Source organism: Enhydra lutris, unplaced genomic scaffold, assembly GCF_002288905.1.
Source record: "Enhydra lutris kenyoni isolate GAN:26980312 unplaced genomic scaffold, ASM228890v2 scaffoldscaffold34, whole genome shotgun sequence".
Lineage (NCBI taxonomy): Eukaryota > Metazoa > Chordata > Mammalia > Carnivora > Mustelidae > Enhydra > Enhydra lutris.
In genome coordinates, this window is record NW_019154118.1 from 25728133 (window position 1) to 25746871 (window position 18739).

Here is an 18739-nt window from a genome sequence, read left to right on the forward strand (position 1 = left end):
GGAGACGAGGACCTTGTGTAAGGTTACCTAGTGAGAGAACTGGGATTTAACCATGGGGTCCAGCTTCTTTGGCTCTAGTTAAATTCCTCTTACCTTTTCTGGGTTACTCCAATAGCCTCTGAACTGTTTTCCTTGATAACAGTTTAGGCTCTTCAAGGTTCTTCTTCATGGAGTCACATGATCTTTTTAATATGCAAATGTGACTCCTCACTGAGATATACCAGGGCCCTGAGATCCAGGACCTCTCTTCCTCTCCTGCCCCATCCTGCCAAGCCCTGCTTTTACTCCACACTTCCGCAATGCGGAGCTCCTTGTATTTCTTGATGCACACCTGTTGTTCTCAAGTTCGTGGCTTTAATCTGGTTAGTCCATTGCCTAGAGTACCCAGCCCTTAACAGCACCGCCTTCAAAGTCCTGTTGGTTCTGTAAATTCAGCCCAGACATTTGGGCTCCAAGAAGGCATTTGAACTTCTTTTTCTTCTGTATTTGTATTAGGTACTTCTCTGTATCATATGTGTATCTCCATTACTAAACCTACCATTAAAAAATGTTTGTCATTTTGTGTGTCTGTTTCTTCCAAGCTGTTTTTTGTTTTTGTTTTTAAACTTGATTTCTGGGTCCTTGAAGAAAAGACTGTGTTATACTCCTTTTTCTTTGTAACACCTAGTCTAGTCCCTGGTACAAAATGTTTATGAATGCTTGTAGAGGAAAGAATGAATCAAAAGGTATATGTTGGTTTTTTAATTTCTCAATAAAACCAGAAACAGTCCTTGTGTTTTCTGCATGGAACCATTATCTCTAAGTCTTTAAGTAATAATAGTAGTAAAGGCAATTACCATGCTGGAGAAAAGGAAACCTAATTCCATCCTTGATATGGATTCCTGTTTTTATAAGGAATTGTTTTACACAAAATAATAAAAATAAATCATGAAATTAACATTAAATAAGAGGAACAATGCTTTTATTACCCTTAAGAAAGCATTTTCTATTTTTTCCAGTTTAAATAAGTTGAAGTTATAACGCAGAGCAAATAGAAAGAACCTCTTTTCACACAATTTAGATTCCTCACAACTAACTAATGGTAGAAGTAGAACGTTTTCTTGTTTGTATATGTATCCATTCAAGATGAAATTATCAATAACTTGTTCCAAATGATCAGTTTATGTAACCAAAATACGTCTCTTTTGTAGCTTAGGAACCAGGTAGGAATAACTTAGAGAAAAAGAAGAGCTTGTTTTTCTCTGTGACAAAATGTATAACTTTGCTTTAGAACATTGGAACTTGCCACAGTAGAATGCCATCTTGTCCCTGATTGCTGTATTCCAGGACACTTAGGTGACAATCTAACTTTGCCAGTGCTGATGTTTACTTAATTCTTAAGTGTATGAAGAATATTATGACCTATTTTATAAATTGACACTGTTTTTTTTAGTGATGACTATTGACTTCCCTTTAAATCTGGCCAGATTGCACAGACATTATATTATGTCATTTGTATAATAAGAATAAAGGTATTGGTTTTTTATTATTTTATGTTTTTTTGCTAATGGAAAGCTACCAACAGAAAGCCAAAAGCAAAGGTGTTCGTTTTGAAATAGGACACCAAAAAGAGCAGGGAGAACTGAGGAAGAAGTTCTGCTAAGATAACTGGAAATCAAGGACACTGAGCATCTATGAGCTCATCAGCTTGGAGACAATTAATTTTATTATGGTTCATTACATAACCTCCTGGAAAATACAAGCACCGCGTAAACTAAGACAAATGAAGGAGCGGTGAGAGCTCCGGATGGGGAGCAAGGTGAGCTTTCCCTCTGGGAGCTGGAATGCTTTTGGTTTTGAAAGTACTTTAATCACCCCATGGAAAGAACAGTTTAGAAGCAACTAATTGTGATATTGGATGGGACATTTGGATTTACTCTCGAATCAAGTTATTTGAAGAACTTTGGAGGCACTTCTGAACAAAGTAGCAAATGGTGGCTACTGCCTTATAAACATGGACTGTGTTTATAGGACATTTGGGGGATGACCTCTTTAAAAAAAAAGAAAGAAAGGTTTTATTTATTTATTTGAGAGAGAGAGAGAGAGAGAGAAGAGAGCAGGAGTGGGGGGGGCAGAGGAAGAAGCAGAGGACTCCCCACTGAGCAGGGAGCTACCCAGGCACCCCCTGAGATGACTCTTGATTTCACATCCCTCTTTCCCTTGTTTTCACACGCACAAGTAACGAGCACTCAGTTGTGCTGTCCCTGAGCAGAGATCCCATTTGTGAAAATGCTCGTTGATGCCTTCAGTGGTGCTGCTCCCTGAGATGTTCTGCGTGTGGAGCTCAGTTGGCAAACCTGACTAGTTCACATCAGTTTTCCTCCCAGTCTGGCCATTTCAGACACAGTGTCTTCCCTCCTGTTGGCCGGCATTTGTCCTAGACTTGTACTCATGCTGATCGCATGATATCCGCCCCCTACCAGTTACCTTACAGTCATCTTGACAATTCCCAACATTTACAGGGCCATCTTTCTATCCCTCTCCCATCTTTCTATCCCTCTCTCCTCCTTTCTGACTCTAGGACCTTCGGGACCTGGCTCATGATTTCTTTCCAAATATGATTTGCGCTGGCCTGCTAACTGACAAGAAATTCCTGGGAGCCAATCTTTTCAGCTTGTGTGGATGAACGTTCTAATTCACCTGAGGAAACCAAAGGCAGCAAGCTCACACTCTTCCTCTGATAGGAAAGGGAAATGTATTAGATCAAATGTGAGAGCACAATGTATTCACTCCCAGTCAGTGCGGGATGATTTTTCTTGACCACTCTGGTTTTTTAGAATTGTTTTCACTGAGTCAATCCCATGACTGTCTCAAGACACCAAATGAAGGGTTATTGTGTTTGTCTGGGACGCACAAGACACATCGCTGACCCTAACACAGGAGTGGCAACTGTTGCGTCTTTTGGGGGTTCCATTTTTTAGAACATGTTTTCTATAGAGGCTGGCTTTCCTCCTATTGGTTTATTAATGGCCGGTGTGCTTTGAAAATTGGTCATTTTAGACGATAGGAAGCTGAAATAGGAAGCGATGTATTTTATTGACTTGGATTATATTCTTGGATATATCATAGGCAGATAACATGTAGCGAGTGTGCCCCAAACTTAAGTGATACAGACAATGGTTGTCTGTATGCACTGTGCATGTGTGTGCATGTGTGTGTGTGTGTGTATTTGGAGGGGAGAGATCACGAAGCGATGACATACTATAGTTTTAATCACATGCAGCTGATTTCTTGGACAACTGAGGCAGTCTGTTTTGCTGATTTATGTTCTTGGAAATAATGGACTGTAGAGAGGAGTGTTTAGTTGTATAACACCATCTTAACGTCACTTCCCAGGCAAAAAGTTTTTTTTCAATGCTTGCCAGTGAAAGTCTAGAGTAAAGCCTTTTCCAGTCTGGTCTTTGTTTTCTTGTTCCAATTCCCATGATCCCTCAGTATTTATTCTCTTCCCCTTTTTGGACGGTGTACCCCAAATACTCTCTCCCTCATGTCTAGTTCATGCCGTTCCATCTTTTGTGATGTTCCCCATTCTTCAAAGGCCCATTTGGGTCTCATTCCATTCATATGGAAATTGAGTTCATCTTTCCTTTTTTTTTTTTTTTTTAAATACTGGAACTTACTTTCCATAGGACCTCAAATCTGGTCCTATTTTGTACAACCATTTAAGTTTTGATATTAAATTTTCCTTATGCTTTTTAGAGTGTAAATTCTCCAAAGGTACGGACCATGTTTTGTCTTTCTAATGTCCACTGTGCTTGGTTTAATAATGTACCTTAAGTTACTCTCATATGTTGAGTATGAATGGATATGGGTAAATTAACTTAGCCATAATGAGCGTGTGCAGCTGGATTAATGCAAGCCTATTTTTACTAGCTGAGAAAACAGCTCAGATACCATTCTTTAAAAATAATGAGCCAGCCTTTTTTCCCCCCTCCCCAAGGGAGTCTTTCTCAGAAACAGTCTTCTACAATAGAGCTATGAAATGAGATTTTGCAGTGCTAAGAGCTCTACCTGTGATTAACTATGTGCTGTGGACCATGGACAGGTCCCTCAATCTTGGAATACCTTCGTTTCCCTATCAACAAATGCAATAAAGTTCCTTCTTTCCCCTGCTTCACAGCAGATGTTATAGGGAATAATGAGCCCTACCTTTGTGTTTCTTGTTTTTTTCTTTTTTTCAAACAAAGAATAATTATCAAGATTTCAGGGTCTGTTTTTAAAAGGAAAAACATAAAGTATTTCATGAGATAATATTGTTCTGCTAAACTATTCACACACACAGCCTTTGGTTAAAAAAATATATATGTATAAAAATGAAAAAAAATGTATAAGGAATATCAAAAGCAAATATTCTATATCTCTTTCCAGATTATTTTATTTCTTACTAGGTAGTCAAAGCTTTAGTTGATAGACAATTAGCACGTTGAAATATACATTTTCAAATCATAGAGTAACGCCCTACGCATAAATCACATTTTAGGTAATATTCTGTACACAAATTTATTATAGCAGAAAATGACATTAAAATGCACAATTTTCATTTTACATTTGTAAGCTCTTCATGTCTATTAACTCAGTTAGTGTCTATAATCAAGATAAAAGGGAAGCTTTTTTTGAGAACTTTGGAAGGGCTGAGTAAACCGACTCCTAGTTCCCAAACGGGGCAACAACAGTTTCCTGCATGCTGTGGTGAACTCACAGGGGCGTGGGGGGAGATAGTGGACATTGGAGGGAAACAGACCTGTACTTCACACCTGTTGGAAACTGACCAGACTATTAGTTTGAAGTAGGTGATAGTTTTAATACTGGATTGTGCTCCATTATTTCACTCACCTCATACATTTGTGAAGCTGGGTTTTGGAAGTTGCTGCGATAAAAAGTAAAAGCCACAGGAAAATCAGTGTAGAACAGGAAGTGGGGGTGACCTTGCTCAGTCTCATCCCAAGGCTGGAGAAGCTGTGCAGTCCTCAACTTCATTAATTAGTTAGTTTAAAAAATTAGTGAAATAATTACTATTATTTAAGAATGAAATCATTTTTCTCCCCACTTGACGTGTATTTTTAAGTGCTACCCAGCTGTCAGGCTATGGGTGCTTCTCACACTGCTTGGGCGCGGCAGCCGTGTAAGAGCACTCGTCAGCTGCTTGTTTTGGCCTAAGGCGCTGGTAACATTACATAGACAGCCTGAACACCAAGAAAATTTAGGATTTCTAAAAAGATTTTATTTACTTATTTGACAGAGAGAGAGAGAGATCACAAGCAGGCAGAGAGGCAGGCAGAGGGGAGGGGAAATAGGCTCCCCGCTGAGCAGAGAGCCCAATGCGGAACTCGATCCCAGGACCCTGGGATCATGACCTGAGCCGAAGGCAGAGGCTTTAACCCACTGAGCCACCCAGGCGCCTCTAGGATTTTTCTTGTCTAGATGAAAGGGCCAAGGCTTGGGGCGCCTGGGTGGGTCAGTTGATTAAGCATCTGCCTTCAGCTCAGGTCATGATCTCCAGGTCCTGGGATCAAGCCCTGCCTTGGGTTGCCTGCTAAGCAGGGAGTCTGCTTCTCTCTCTCTCTCTCCCTCAGCCCCCTCCCTCGGCCTGTTCTCTCTCTCTCTAATTCAAATGAATAGATAAAATCTTACAAAAAAAAAAAAAAAGAAAGAAAGAAAGAAAAGAAAGAAAGTGCAGAAGCTTTTGGATTGAGCAGGGATAAGTCCAGTTTATGTCTGCGTAATCTGAACAGAGACTCAGAGTCACCTATGGGGCCTTGGTGCAGAGAATGTAGGCTTTGGATTTCCTGTCTACCCTGTTATGTGATGCTTGTTCAGAAGTGAGGAGGTCTCTGCTTCTGTGGCCTTGATGAGACCTTACTGAAGTAGAGAAATGGAGCATTTTCTAGTTCACTGTGGTAGTACACACACCTGTCTTTTTGGGTCCACCAAAAAAGAGGAATTAATGCCCATTTTTCTCTCTCAGGTCAACTGTCAGAAATGAGGAAACATATGTTTATTTAAAAAGTTTCACATCTTTTGGTAGGGAAATGCTTTAGAGTTATTTTAACCACTGTTTCTGCTTGAAGTGATCTGTTCACTGTTGAGGTCACTCATTTCAATCTCAACCTTGAAACACTTTGCAGAAATGATTACAACAGGAGTACAAATTGTGATTTCTTAATTTCTTAAATAATTTTCTTCTATTAATTATTGTAAGGGATCTGAGTACATTACCAATTAATCATTAGTAGTAATGTTTATTTTATATCTAGTGACAAGGCACAACATTTCAGTCTTAATGCTAAAACTTTTGAGAATTCTAGTATTTATATTAAAATTGAATTTTAAAAATAGATTCATTGTTTTAAGATGATTAAATAACAGATTGCATATTCATGACAAATTGGGCATATTTAAGTAAATGTCTGTTAACATTAACAAGGTTATATCAAGATAGTCTTACTGATAATTCATACTTATTATTGCTAGCTGTCAAGCTTAATAAGTTGCAGACAGGAAGATATGATTCCTTTCTATAATATAATAAAGCAGACAGAAAAATTAGGTTATGAAAAGACAGGGAGATGGTGAACATCTAACCAAATACAATTGAGTTGAAATCTTTTTTTTATCCGTTTAATTCTATGGACCATGTTCATGGCAGCTTCGTGTCAGGAGAAGGTCTTAGGCAGTAAAGGAAGGGTCTGCAGAGGACCTGTGTTCTCAGAAAGGGTACGATAGGGAGGAAGAGAAACTGACCTTATGATGTGTGTGGGGGGGGGGATTTTTTGAGGCACAAGGTACATCAGGAATGAAAATGAGTAACAACAGAAATAGAAAAATTATAAAATCTTGGGAATTGATCATATCCTGGAGATTTTGGTTTAGAGGTGAGAGGTCTAGTCACAGAGAAGTTAAGCAACTTGCTTTTGATCACCCCGGGTGGTTATTAGCAGAGCAGCTGCTAGAGAGCAGAGCTTCTACACACATCAGTGGTTTTCCATGATATTTTGTGCCAGGGAATAATTCCAACATGTTCATTGTGTATGCAGTATTTATTTGTAATGCCACAAACCACTCACATTGTGATTTTAATTCATCAGATTTGTTTTTCTCTGTGTTTTTAGGACATTTGAGGACACTTAACAAGAGGCAGGCCCGAAACGTGTCTCAGTGGGAAAAGCATAGGCTCGGGACTCAGGACTGGAATGATGACTCGTGTTTATTACTCCATGACCCCGGCGAAGATGTTTGAAATCTCTGTGCAAGAATGTTCACATCTGTCATATCAGGGTAATATGTCCAATGGTGGCATTGAAAAGATTAAATGAAGCGAACAAACAGATCCTGGTCCATAGTAGGTTCTTGACAAATTTCAGTTCACCTTTGGCTTACATAGATTTGGGAGGCGATGGTCTGGAAATAATTTGGAATGTAAAAGGCTTGGGCAAAAGGGGGAGAGAGGTAGTTAGCAAAGTGAGTAAAGTTGGGTAGACCACAACCGAATCATTTACTGACAAAATACTGCTCTTATTAAACTTCTAAGGACAATTTTGTGGTCTACAAAAACATGTAGAAAGCGGCACAATGATTTTGAAATATAGTCTGCACTTAGTATCTGAAAAAGAATCATAACTTAAGTCAAGTGTGTAGAGAGCTAATGATGTTGAGGACAAAATGGCTGGGTATCATAGGAGGCATTGACTTCTAGAGTCTTTTAGAGGAGGATTGATTTCTGCAGGGCATGATGGAGAAGAGCCACATAGAGCCACTTAAGAAAGAGAGAGCTGTCTATCAGAGGTGCCAAAAGACACAGAATACTTTTCCCTTTTTCTTACTTTCTTGCCTATAGTAGCATCCACAAGAAGCGACCATCCCATTCATAACTCATAAGGATCTTTCTGGAACAAATTCTACTAAGTTTTGCATTAACTTTATTATTTTCCTTCCAGCACTAAGCCCCTTTGCATTTTCTTGTTTTGAGTGACAAGTACTTCATAGTTTCAGCGTGGTTTTATGATGGCGTAGAACCAGAGGACAGTGGTTGTGTCCTTTCACATATGAACAAAGCAAATGGTTCTTCTCAAGTTGTTATGATCCTTAATATCTAGTTTCACTTACAAAATTATACAAAAACATGAAGCATAGTATCTTCACTCTTATTTGTTCACAGACTTTCACCAAAGAGGTGTGTTTGCCCTCTTTTCAGCAAGACAATGTGAGAAAGTGAGAGGTATAGACAGATCTCATTCAGGGAGATGTGTCTGTGGAGTTAAATTGCTGGTGAAGGGTGTGTGTGTGTGTGTGTGTGTGTGTGTGTGTGTATAATTTTCTAGGTTAGGGATACAGAAAAACTTGCCCTACTTAAGCATTCACCAGCTACTACATTTCATTAGAGAACTTGCTTTAATGTTACATGTACAGTTCCTGGGAGGAACCAGATTTATGTAAAGGCTGACTATAGGGAGAGATTTCCTCAGGTTTCTGATATCAGGAGGAGCTCTGCTCCAGGGAACACTTACACAGATGTTGCAAGTTTTCTTGCCTGGAGACTTAGATGGATGAAAAGAAATTAGGAAAGAGTTTGAAGCTCTGAAATGCAAAGAATTGGGGGAGTGAGGACTGCCTGTAGTTTTTATTTGAATTTAATAGAGGTTGATTTTTTTTAACTATTCTGGGAAGGATGAACATCAAATTAAATGAGAAATGTAAATGACAGGAGTTTATAAATAATGGTGTTGTAGAGGAAGGTAAGGCACACACAACAGTGTTATGTTTAAAGGGGGCATAGTTACCATCTTAATTAAGGTGAAGAATCTGTTGGCTTTTTAAAAAATATTTTGGAGCATTCCTCCCTTTTTTATTGATGTAAAATTGGTGTATAACATTATATTCATTTCGGGAGTACAGCCTAATGATTTGGTTTTTGTATATGCTACAAAGTGATTATTACCATGTATGTAATGATCACCCATCACTATGCCGTTGACCCCCTTCACCCATTTTACCTACCCCCTCCTATCTCCTCCTCTGATAACGGCCAATCTGTTCTCTGTATCAATGAGATTTGTTTAATTTTTTCCTTTGCTTCATTTTTCAGATTTTTGCATATAAGTGAAGTCATATAGTATTTCTCTTTCTCTGTTGGAGTTATTTCACTTAGCATAATATCCTCAAGGTCCATCCATGTTGTTGTAAATGGCAAGATTTCATTCTTTTTTATGGCTGAGTAGTATGCAACTATATCTATAACTATCTAACATCTTTATCCACTCATCCTTTGGCGGATACTTAGGTTGGTTCCATATTGGCTATTGTAATAACACTGCAATGAACATAGGGATACGTGTATCTTTTTAGATTAGTGGTGGGTGTTTTTTGTTTTTTTTTAAGATTTTGTTTATTTGACACAGAGAGAGAGCATGAGCACAAGCAGGGGCAGTGGGAGAGGGAGAAGCAGGATGCAGGACTGCAGAATCCCAGGATCATGACCTGAGCTGAAGACAGATGCTTAACCGACCAAGCCACCCAGGCGCCCCTACATGAGTGTTTTTATTTTCTTTGGATAAGTACCCAGAAGTAGATTAGCTGGATCATATGGTAATTCCATTTTTAGTTTTTTGAGGGACCTCCATACCCTTTTCCATAGTGGCTGTACCAATTTACATTCCCACCAGCAGTGCTCAAAGGTTCTCCTCCAAATCCTCTCCAACACTTGTTGTTTCTTCTCTTTTTTGATAATAGCCATTTTAACAGTTATGAGGTGACAACTCACGATGGTTCTGACTTGCATTTCCCTAATAATGAGTGATGTTGAGCATCTTTTCAATGTGTCTGCTGGCCACCTGTAGGTCTTTTTTGGGAAGATGTCTAGAATCTCTGCCCACTTTTTAATTGGGTTGGTTTGTTTTTGTTTTTGCTGTTGAGTTGTTGGAGTACTTTATGTATTTTGGGTATTAATCCCTTATCAGATATATGATTTCCAAATATTTTCTCCCATTTAGTAGGTTGCCTTTTCATTTTGTTGATAGTTTGCTATGCAGAAGCTTTCCTATTTGAAGTCATCCTACTTGTTTGTTTTGGGTGTTGTCTTTGTTTCTATTTTTTTTTTTTTAAGATTTTTATTCATTTGAGATAGAGAGAGTACATGAATGCACAAGCAGGGGGAGCAGCAGAGGGAGAGGAACAAGTAGAATCCCTGATGAGCCGGAAACCTGATGTGGGGCTCGATCCCAGGACCTTGGTATCATGACCTAAGCCCAAGGCAGATGCTTAACCAACTGAGCCACTAGGGCACCCCTTTTGCCTTTACTTTTAGTTAGAGCCAAACATTCATTGCTAAGATGTCAAGGAGCTCGCTGTCTATGTTTTCTTCTAAAAATTTTATTGTTTCAGGTCTCCTATTCACATCTAACCCATTTAGAGCTGATTTTTGTGTGTGGTGTAAGATGATGGTCTTGTTTCATTCCGTTCGTGTGACTGTCCAGTTAGCCCAACACCATTTAAATGTTCATTCACATTGTGTATTCTTGGCTCCTCTGTCATAAATTAATTAACCGTGAGACTGTTTTCTTATTAAGGAATCCTTTCCAGTGCTTGATCAATCTGCAGTGAGTCCTCAGGTGCCCTCACCAGCCTCATTAACAAACCAACTACATTCCTGTATTTTTTTTCTCCAGTAGGAGACTGGGCTTTAAGGAATTTATTGTGGCAAGATACATCTAGCAGGACTAGACTTGTGGGCATAAGTCTGTGCAATTTTCATTTCCTAAAATCAGAGCACAAACTCTTCCTTTTAAGGCTTTTTTTTTTTTTTAATATTATGAGAATAGTTTGTATTTCTTTTTGAGTATAGAACATAGCATTCTTCATACTGGGAGCTTTTGAACCCTAGTCCTGCACAAAAATATAAAGGAAACTCTTGAAAGTAATGCAGATGATCTACTGTCTATATTTAGACCTCCATTTGTTTATAGTTTAAAAATCAGTGGGAAAACCATGATGAAAGGCAGGGTAATTTATACAGAAAATTGTGAGACTGCTTCATCTGGTAGGTTCTGTAGAGTCTTTGATGCGAATGGTTCACATAAAGCGGAAATGTCCCAGTGGTTCAGAGTTCTTTCTGGCGGTAAACTTCCAGTGTAAACAGGAAGACTTCTCAGGCCTCTTGTGGATTTTAGAAACAAATGATGCTCATTGCTGTTGTACTCAGTCATTTTCACTTTGAGGCAAGAGTTGGAATGTTTAGGAAATGTTCTGATTTTAAGTTCAGCGTACGGGTATTTACCGTCACTGTGAAAGAACTTGTGTGCTCGTGTGTGCGCTCAAGCAGTAGTTCAGGAGAAGAGTGTGAAGGGCGTAGGTTACTTAGTATCCTTAGTAGAAGCTATGAAAGGCTGTGACAGAAGAACTGACCAATTACATCATCATTATAAAGAAGAGAACTAAGAACCACCATTCACGCTGTGACGGATATTGCACAGCGAGATTATTGAACAGTTTCTCCCAAGTTGGAATAATGGAATTTTCAAAAGAACCATCCATTGTATTTCCGGGGAAAAAAGGACCAGAGAAACTTTTTTTTGCAAAATCGATGACTATTCTTTATGATAAGAAGTATAATTTTTGTCTAATTTTCAGTGGAAATAAATACATATAGAGTTAAAGAAAGTAATGGGAAAATCAACAGGAGATATACTGCACAGTCAAAATAATCATAGTAATAATTATTATTACACATAATTATGTATAATAGTAACTGTAATTATAATAATCATTATTTTAAGGGAAAGCAAGGCCTGAATTTCCAGTGCTAAGAGAACCTATGCAGTTAGTGATTTATTCAGTACGTTGAGAAAGAATATATATATTTTTGAAGGGATGCATGTGAGAGCACACACTTTTTATAACCTTAATGTCTATTTAAAATCTGAGAATAAGGGATGTCTCTGAATTAACTGAGTGGATGTTTTCCAAAATATAAAAGGAAACCTCGAATAGCATTTCTGTTTATTTGGGTCCTCATAAACAACTGGGAAGAATTAGAGTTAAAAGCAAACTGGAGTTGGGTATAGAGCAAAGGGGTGTGTGTGTGTGTGTGTGTGTGTGTGTGTGTAAATACACTCAGAAAACAACTTCATCTGCTTTCACCTTGGAAGGACTAGTTCTTTAAAAACAAAACAAAACAAACAAACAAACAAAAAACACGCTTTGGCTTCTGTATCCTTGAGCAGCTGAAGCTGGAGCCCCTGAACTTTTCTTCCCAGAGGAGTGGAGAAGGTCCTCATCTGCTTTGCTGCGGGGGGAAGCACAGCCTGGGACCCTTCTTGGTGACAGCCTTATTTGCCCCTTCTTCCCGTCCCTTTCCCTAATGTCAGAAGAAATCCGAGGCTTTTCTGGAGCTAAATAAGCAGACGCAGTGGGGCCGGGCGCTGAGAGCGGCTGCTGGTTTGCCATGAGGCAAGCTTTGTGGAATGAAGCAGCCTCGCCGCAAACTGGCGGCAAGATGAGCTCGCGCCGTGGCGAGTCCCTTCCTGAGCTCGGAAAAGCCTTTCTCCCCGTTCTCCTTAAGCTTTCGGGCAGCCCTGGCAGCCGAGTGCAAACAGATCGCGTGTTGGGCGCACAGAGCAGGGAGAATGAGAGAGGGATGGAATCACTCCCCGATGCTACCCCGTCCGGGTCTTCGGTAGCAGAGGCTGCGGAGGAACTGTCCCCAGCCCGCGACGCCGGCCCACGCGGCTGCAGGTGGCACGCGGAGCTGTCCAGCACTCGTGCGGAGCCGGCGGCAGCCCCCAGCCCCGCGCGCCCAGCCCGCCGGCGCTCAGCAACAGGGCTTTCGCCCAGCCTTCGCCTCCTTCGCTGCCTCCCGGCCCTGGGCTCGCTCCGAGCCCACGCGGCCTCGACCCAGGCGAACGCTCAGCCCCCGGAGCTGCTACCGCAGGATGGGTGCCAACCCGTTGCCCCTTCCCTTCCCTGGGAAGCGTCTCCTCCGGAATGGGCGGACTAGACCCACTGGCCTTTCTCCTTCGCCTCAGAACTTAAACTCGGAGGAGGGCAGGGAAAGGACAGCCATGGACCCGAACTCCCCCACTTCGTGCCCCCAGGCTTCCCAGAGTGGCTCCGGAGGGAGGTCTTCCGCCGTCGCCCCGCGCCCCTCTCCCGCACGGCGCCCAGCGCCGCCGGACCGCTCCCGGCTGCCTCTCCCGCGGACCGGGGCTGGGGCATTGGGGTTGGGGCCCTTTGGCCTGATCCAAGCCACCGTGCGCTCCTCCTCGGAGGAGGGAAAGGTGGGAGCAGGGAGGGCGCACAGAGGACGGCAACCAAGTGTCCTCGTTGCTCCTGAAACGTGGCGACAGGCGAGGCAGAGACTCGCAATGAGTATGATGGCGACACGTGATACCGGCGGAGGGAGCGCATGGGGGGGGGGCGGGGGGGACGATAAAGGGAGAAGGAGGGAGGCGGGCAGCGAGGGGAGAGAGGCGGGAGGCGAGGGGCGGGAGGAGAGCGGGGAAGGGGGGCGCGATCGGCGCGCGGGCGGCAGAAGCTCTGCCTCCCAGACCGCACGGGCCGCAGCCCCGCCGCCCGGCCGCCCGCGGTCGCACGCTCGCAGCCTCCCGGCGACCGGAGCGCGGCGCACTGCCCGGCGCCCAGGCGAGCGCAGAGGCGGCGCCGCGCGAGCAGCAGCGGAGGCGGCGGCGGCCCCTAGCCCAGCCCGCCGCCGCTCCCGGGCCCCAAGTTCCCGCCATGAGCAGCCGCCTCTGCGGGCTGCGCGGCTCCGGGGACTCCCTCCCGGCCGGGCGCCACCGCACAGCCCCCGCGGCCCCGACGCGCCTAACGCCGCCGCCCGCCGGTCCCCCCGCCGCCGCCGCCGCCGCCGCCCGCGCCCCCGCCGCCGCCTCGGCCGCCGCCGCGCCGCCCGCAGCATGTCTCGGAGGAAGATCTCGTCCGAGTCCTTCAGCTCGCTGGGCTCCGACTACCTGGAGACCAGCCCCGAGGACGACGGGGAGTGCCCCCTGTCCAGGCTCTGCTGGAACGGCAGCCGGAGCCCGCCCGGGCCGCCCGAGCCCCGCGCGGCCGCCGCCGTCGCCCCGGCCCCGGCCGCCGCCTCCTCCGCCGCCGCTCGCCGCCGCCGCCGCCGCCGCCGCCGCCGCCGCCACGGCCGGGGCCAGGAGGGCGCAGCGCCGGAGGCGGGTCAACCTGGACTCGCTGGGCGAGAGCATCAGCCGCCTGACGGCGCCCTCGGTGAGCGGGGGGCCGGAGCCCCGGGGTCGGGAAAGTTGGCGCGGGGAGCGCGGGGGCGCGCGCGCCGAGCCCGGCCGCTGGGGGGCGAGCCGGCCGCGCCCCGGGCCTCGGTGCCCCGCAGACCCCCGGCCGCCCCGGACCCCCGCGCGGGGCCGGAGGGGGGCGTGAGAGCGCGGCGGGCGCGGGAGGGGAGAATCGCTCTGCCGGGGGTCCTCGTTTGGGGCCCTGGACGCCCACCGCCAAAAAGCCGTGCGCCCGGCTTGGTATGGGTCACCCCGGCGGCCCCAGAGCTTCTCCACACCCACCTGTTCTCTTTCCCCCAAACTTTCCCAGGCACTGTGTTCTGCACTTGCCCTTTCTGGGTCTTTCATCTCTGTTCTGCGGGATCCCAAAGGAGCCCCTACCCCTTCCAGGAAACTCTTCCGCTCTTTCTTCCCACACTCTCTTGGTCTTCGTGTGACCTTCTCTGACATCTCCGCATTCCACAGGCTCTCTGCCTTCTGTGTCGCATCCCCTTTCTCAAGAATCTTCAGGAACTGGCTGTCAGATAATTTTTTTTACTTGCTTTCGGATGATGAAACCTCTGGCCTCTTGTTTTCTCCCCACCCCACTGCCTTTTTTCTCCCCCCCCCCCCAAGCATTTACTGGCTCAACTTTCTTCTCTGGGCAAACCCGGTGCCTGCTTTGCTAAACCCATCTGGTGTTTCTTGCCCCCCTACCTCCTCCTTCACTTCCTTTTCCCCGGGCTCTTCAGCGCTCCCCCCCTCATTTTGTCGTGGCTACCTTCTGTTAGACCCTTTATAACTATCTGTTCAATGAATCGCTGTCTCCCCAGCCCTGTCTAAACTTGTGTTCATTCGGGGTGTCTGTCGCAGCAGTTCGAGGTGTACTCCCGACTCCCCCGCGTTCTAGACCTTTTTTTCCGGAGCGCTTCTGCCTCTTCCCTGCCTAGGTTATTGGGCTGCCCTTGACTTTTACAAATTCAGGGATGCCAGACCTCCGTTTTGGTCTTTCTGGGACCGATGGGCACTGTTTTGAAGGAATCCACTGCACTGCAGACAGAATCTTAAGGAGACTGACTGTCAAAGCTCCATTCACCTTTTATTCTCATGCCGGTCTGTCCAAGGGCTTCAGTTCCTGACAGAACTTCTACCTATGCACCCCTGGGACTCTTCTTACTTTCTCCAAGTTACCAAAAATGAATGGGAACATTGATCTTGTTTGACTTCTCTGGAGTCTCACTTTTCAAAGCGCTCTTGCAGTCGAGGGTAGGAGGGACCTGAGAAAGACGGGGGTCCGCAGGGACATGGTATTAGTACCAGGCAGTCCTACAAATATCTCCATGGCTCTTGCATTAATGAAAAATGACCTTTTCTTTCTTTTTTGCAGTGAATCTACTCTCAGTCATCTTATTTACTTGTGCATTTTCTCTTCAACGTATCTTTTTCCACCTCTTTCACTGATAACCTAGTAACAAAACTCGGAACGGATTCCCTACTCTTCGCTATTCTTTACTGCAAATATTTCCCAAGAAAGATGATCTTAGAAACTATTGCATGTGGCCAGTTGTTGAATTATAAGCCTTTTAGAAAGCAGGACAGTCATCCTGCACGTCTGTGGTTTTGTGTTAGTATCTAAAGCAACATTTGTGCAATGTAGTCATTCGTCAGTACAACAGATTCATATCTGATACTGTGATTTCACTAAAGATAATGAGGAGTTTGGGGAGGTTGTTTTTATAATCTCTGAGTTTTCCTTTTGCCTGCAAATCAGAATTTACAAATCTCCATGGCATGTACCTCTGGTAGTGCCCATGTTATTGGAGATTCTTTTCAACAACTTATGTGAGAGGTGGATAGACTAAACTGAATCCCAGTGTTTGCTGCCGTAGTAAGAAGGAGGAAATCGTTTCTGGCTTTTACCTTTACAAGTCAAATTTGAATGATGCTAGCTTTTTGATGGATAAAAAGCCTTTTCCCCCATAACGGTTATGGTAACATAAGGATAAGAGGCCGTAGCTAGAACGCTATAACATACAGGTAAGTAGAGTGTAAATCTTTTCAGCCTCAGAAGGTGTGGCTAAGAAATTTTGCATTGGCTAACTATATCACCTCTGGACTTGGTAACACAAAGATGACAGCAAGGTTCTATTTCAGAGCAGTGGGTTATTTCTGGGATCTCCACCCCTGTGTTTTTATTTGGCGATCTAGAGCACTGCTTCAAGAAGTTTCAGTAGAATCATTTTCCTACATGTTGAGCTTTCTAAACTTCTCTGGAAACACTCAGGGAAACAAATGATGTCTTCTCCATTCTCTTTCATTAGAGCCGAATGGCTATTTTTTTTAAAGAAGTAATTTCATAAAGAATAGTTGTAATTCAACAACAAAAAAAGAACAGTTGTAATTCAGAAGTAGGAATTTCGGGCTGTTTTGAGTGTTGGGAATTTTTCTACATTCTGTCACAGTATGCTTCAGGTGCAACTGTCCTTGCTGGGCAAGGAGAGTAGATTCCTGCCTTCTTAGTGGCCTCATCATGGAAGGTTGTCTCAATCACTGGAGACTGGTCCTTTGTTCAGAATAATCCGGAAGGAGGAAACTTAATAAACACGAGGATATTGCCAAGTAGTTAAGCTAGTTGTTTGATCATTGGAAAATCCTAACTCAGGTTTATGACGTTTTTGGCAGTCATTTTCAGATGTATTGGGTATAAATATTGTAATACTTTCCACCATTTTAATGATAAAAGTAAATTGAATTGATGAAACTGAAAAAATTCCAGAATTTGGGAGACCTGGTCCTCTCATCCGTGTGCCTTGGATGGCTAGCTACTTTCATACCTCTGTGCCCCTGACTTTCATGTTTTAGAAGACTTCTTGTCTATAAGGTGTTATAATTACGATCCTTCCCTACTCTTGCATTCTGTGAAGACATGTTTTTCAAGCTTTTGATAAACTGTTATAAGGGCATATAAAAGAAAAGCCTGCACCTATCAGTTTTAAAGCTTCACACAGAATATATTACTTTCCTAAGTAGGGACATGAAGGTTCTATTAATTCCATGCAATTATTACAAAATATTTGTGGCTCTACTGTGTGGCAAATATTGTGCAAAGCACTGGTAATACAAATTCCAAACAAAACATTCCCAGTCTTCGACCTCATGGAACTTCTTTAATTATAGCCTTTATTTTAAGGAAACTGTATTGAAGGAAAACGGAAGAACTCAGATGGTCTGGGAGCTGTCTGGGGGGAAGTTCATTTATCATTCACTTTGGATAATTTTGTTCCCTGTGAATCTCTGGGGCACAGCCATAACAATAAAAATAAACCCTAACGACCTGGCTGAAGATACATAAATCGCTTATTACATTATTTATTTTGAAATCATTTACTTGGGAACACATATGGAGAAACAGCTGGGGATTTTACATCAAGAGGGAATTTAGTAACTCATTTATTTCTATTTTGTTCTTATAAATGGGAGTTGCTGAGAACCCTATCACTCAGACCCCTGTTACCTATCGGTTTGGGGTTTGCTAATGTGAGCCTATCAGTGAAGATATTCCAGGAGCCCAATTTAAGATCACGGCTTCCCTAGTTTGCTCGTTAGGGAGCTATGTATGGGCTGTTCAGCCTTGCAGGTGGCTCTGAAGACTCCAGAGGCCACGGGGAGGAGAATGACAGGAAGAAAACTCACAAGACTGGAAGGGTGGCATGTAAGGGGAGGAAAACTACTGATGGAGAATAGTCCAGGAAACTGAGAGAACAGTGTGGAAAGAAATTGGAAGGGAAGCCTGGGTCCAAGTAGCAAAAAAGCCAGACATTGTTTCATTATTTGTGGAAAGGAAATGATGTTGATACATGCTTAGGAAAAGGACATAAAAAAATTACATATTTAGCCTCCCCTGATACTAAATAAAGTGAATTCTCTGACGTGGATAAACCCTTCAAAAAAAAACAAAAAAAAAAACAAAAAAAAACCCTTAGAATGTGACTGTGTTACTAACATGTAAATAATGAAAACTGAAGTATATTTGGGAGCTAGGATGTTTCATCAATTTACATATCTTACTGAAGTTTTTACAATTTGGGGCTCAATTTGGCTGATAAAGTTCTGAGCAACACATTCATTAGAATAAAAAAGTCAAGCAAAAACTATTCTAGTAGCTCTATGTTTTCATATTTGTAGAAATTAAATACTGCAATCTGACATCAGAACTTAATGGCGATCTAGGGCTCTTCCCGACCTCCTCCCTGATCATTGGCAAACAGTGTGGCAGAGCTGAAGGACTGGGAATTTGACAGCTCTGGGTTTGAATAACTCTCTGATGAGCCCCTTACTAAGTGTGAGACCCTGGAAAGGCAACTCCTACCTTCTTAGAGCCTTAGTTTCATATTTTGTGGCATATGGATAATAATTACCTTGTAGATTTGTTGTGAAAGAGAAGCACTGTTCTTTGTGAGACTCCTTCAACTAGT

General features: G+C 43.5%; 1 protein-coding gene across 1 annotated transcript in view; it reads left to right on the forward strand.

The window, feature by feature from the left end:
* The first annotated feature begins 13943 nt into the window (after window positions 1-13943).
* Window positions 13944-18739, forward strand: part of LOC111153821 (guanylate cyclase 1 soluble subunit alpha 2) — a 294976-nt gene continuing 290180 nt past the window's right edge. Inside the window, 2 exon segments of the mRNA XM_022513074.1 lie at window positions 13944-14114; window positions 14116-14262. Coding sequence (XP_022368782.1) covers window positions 13944-14114; window positions 14116-14262 — 318 coding nt within the window.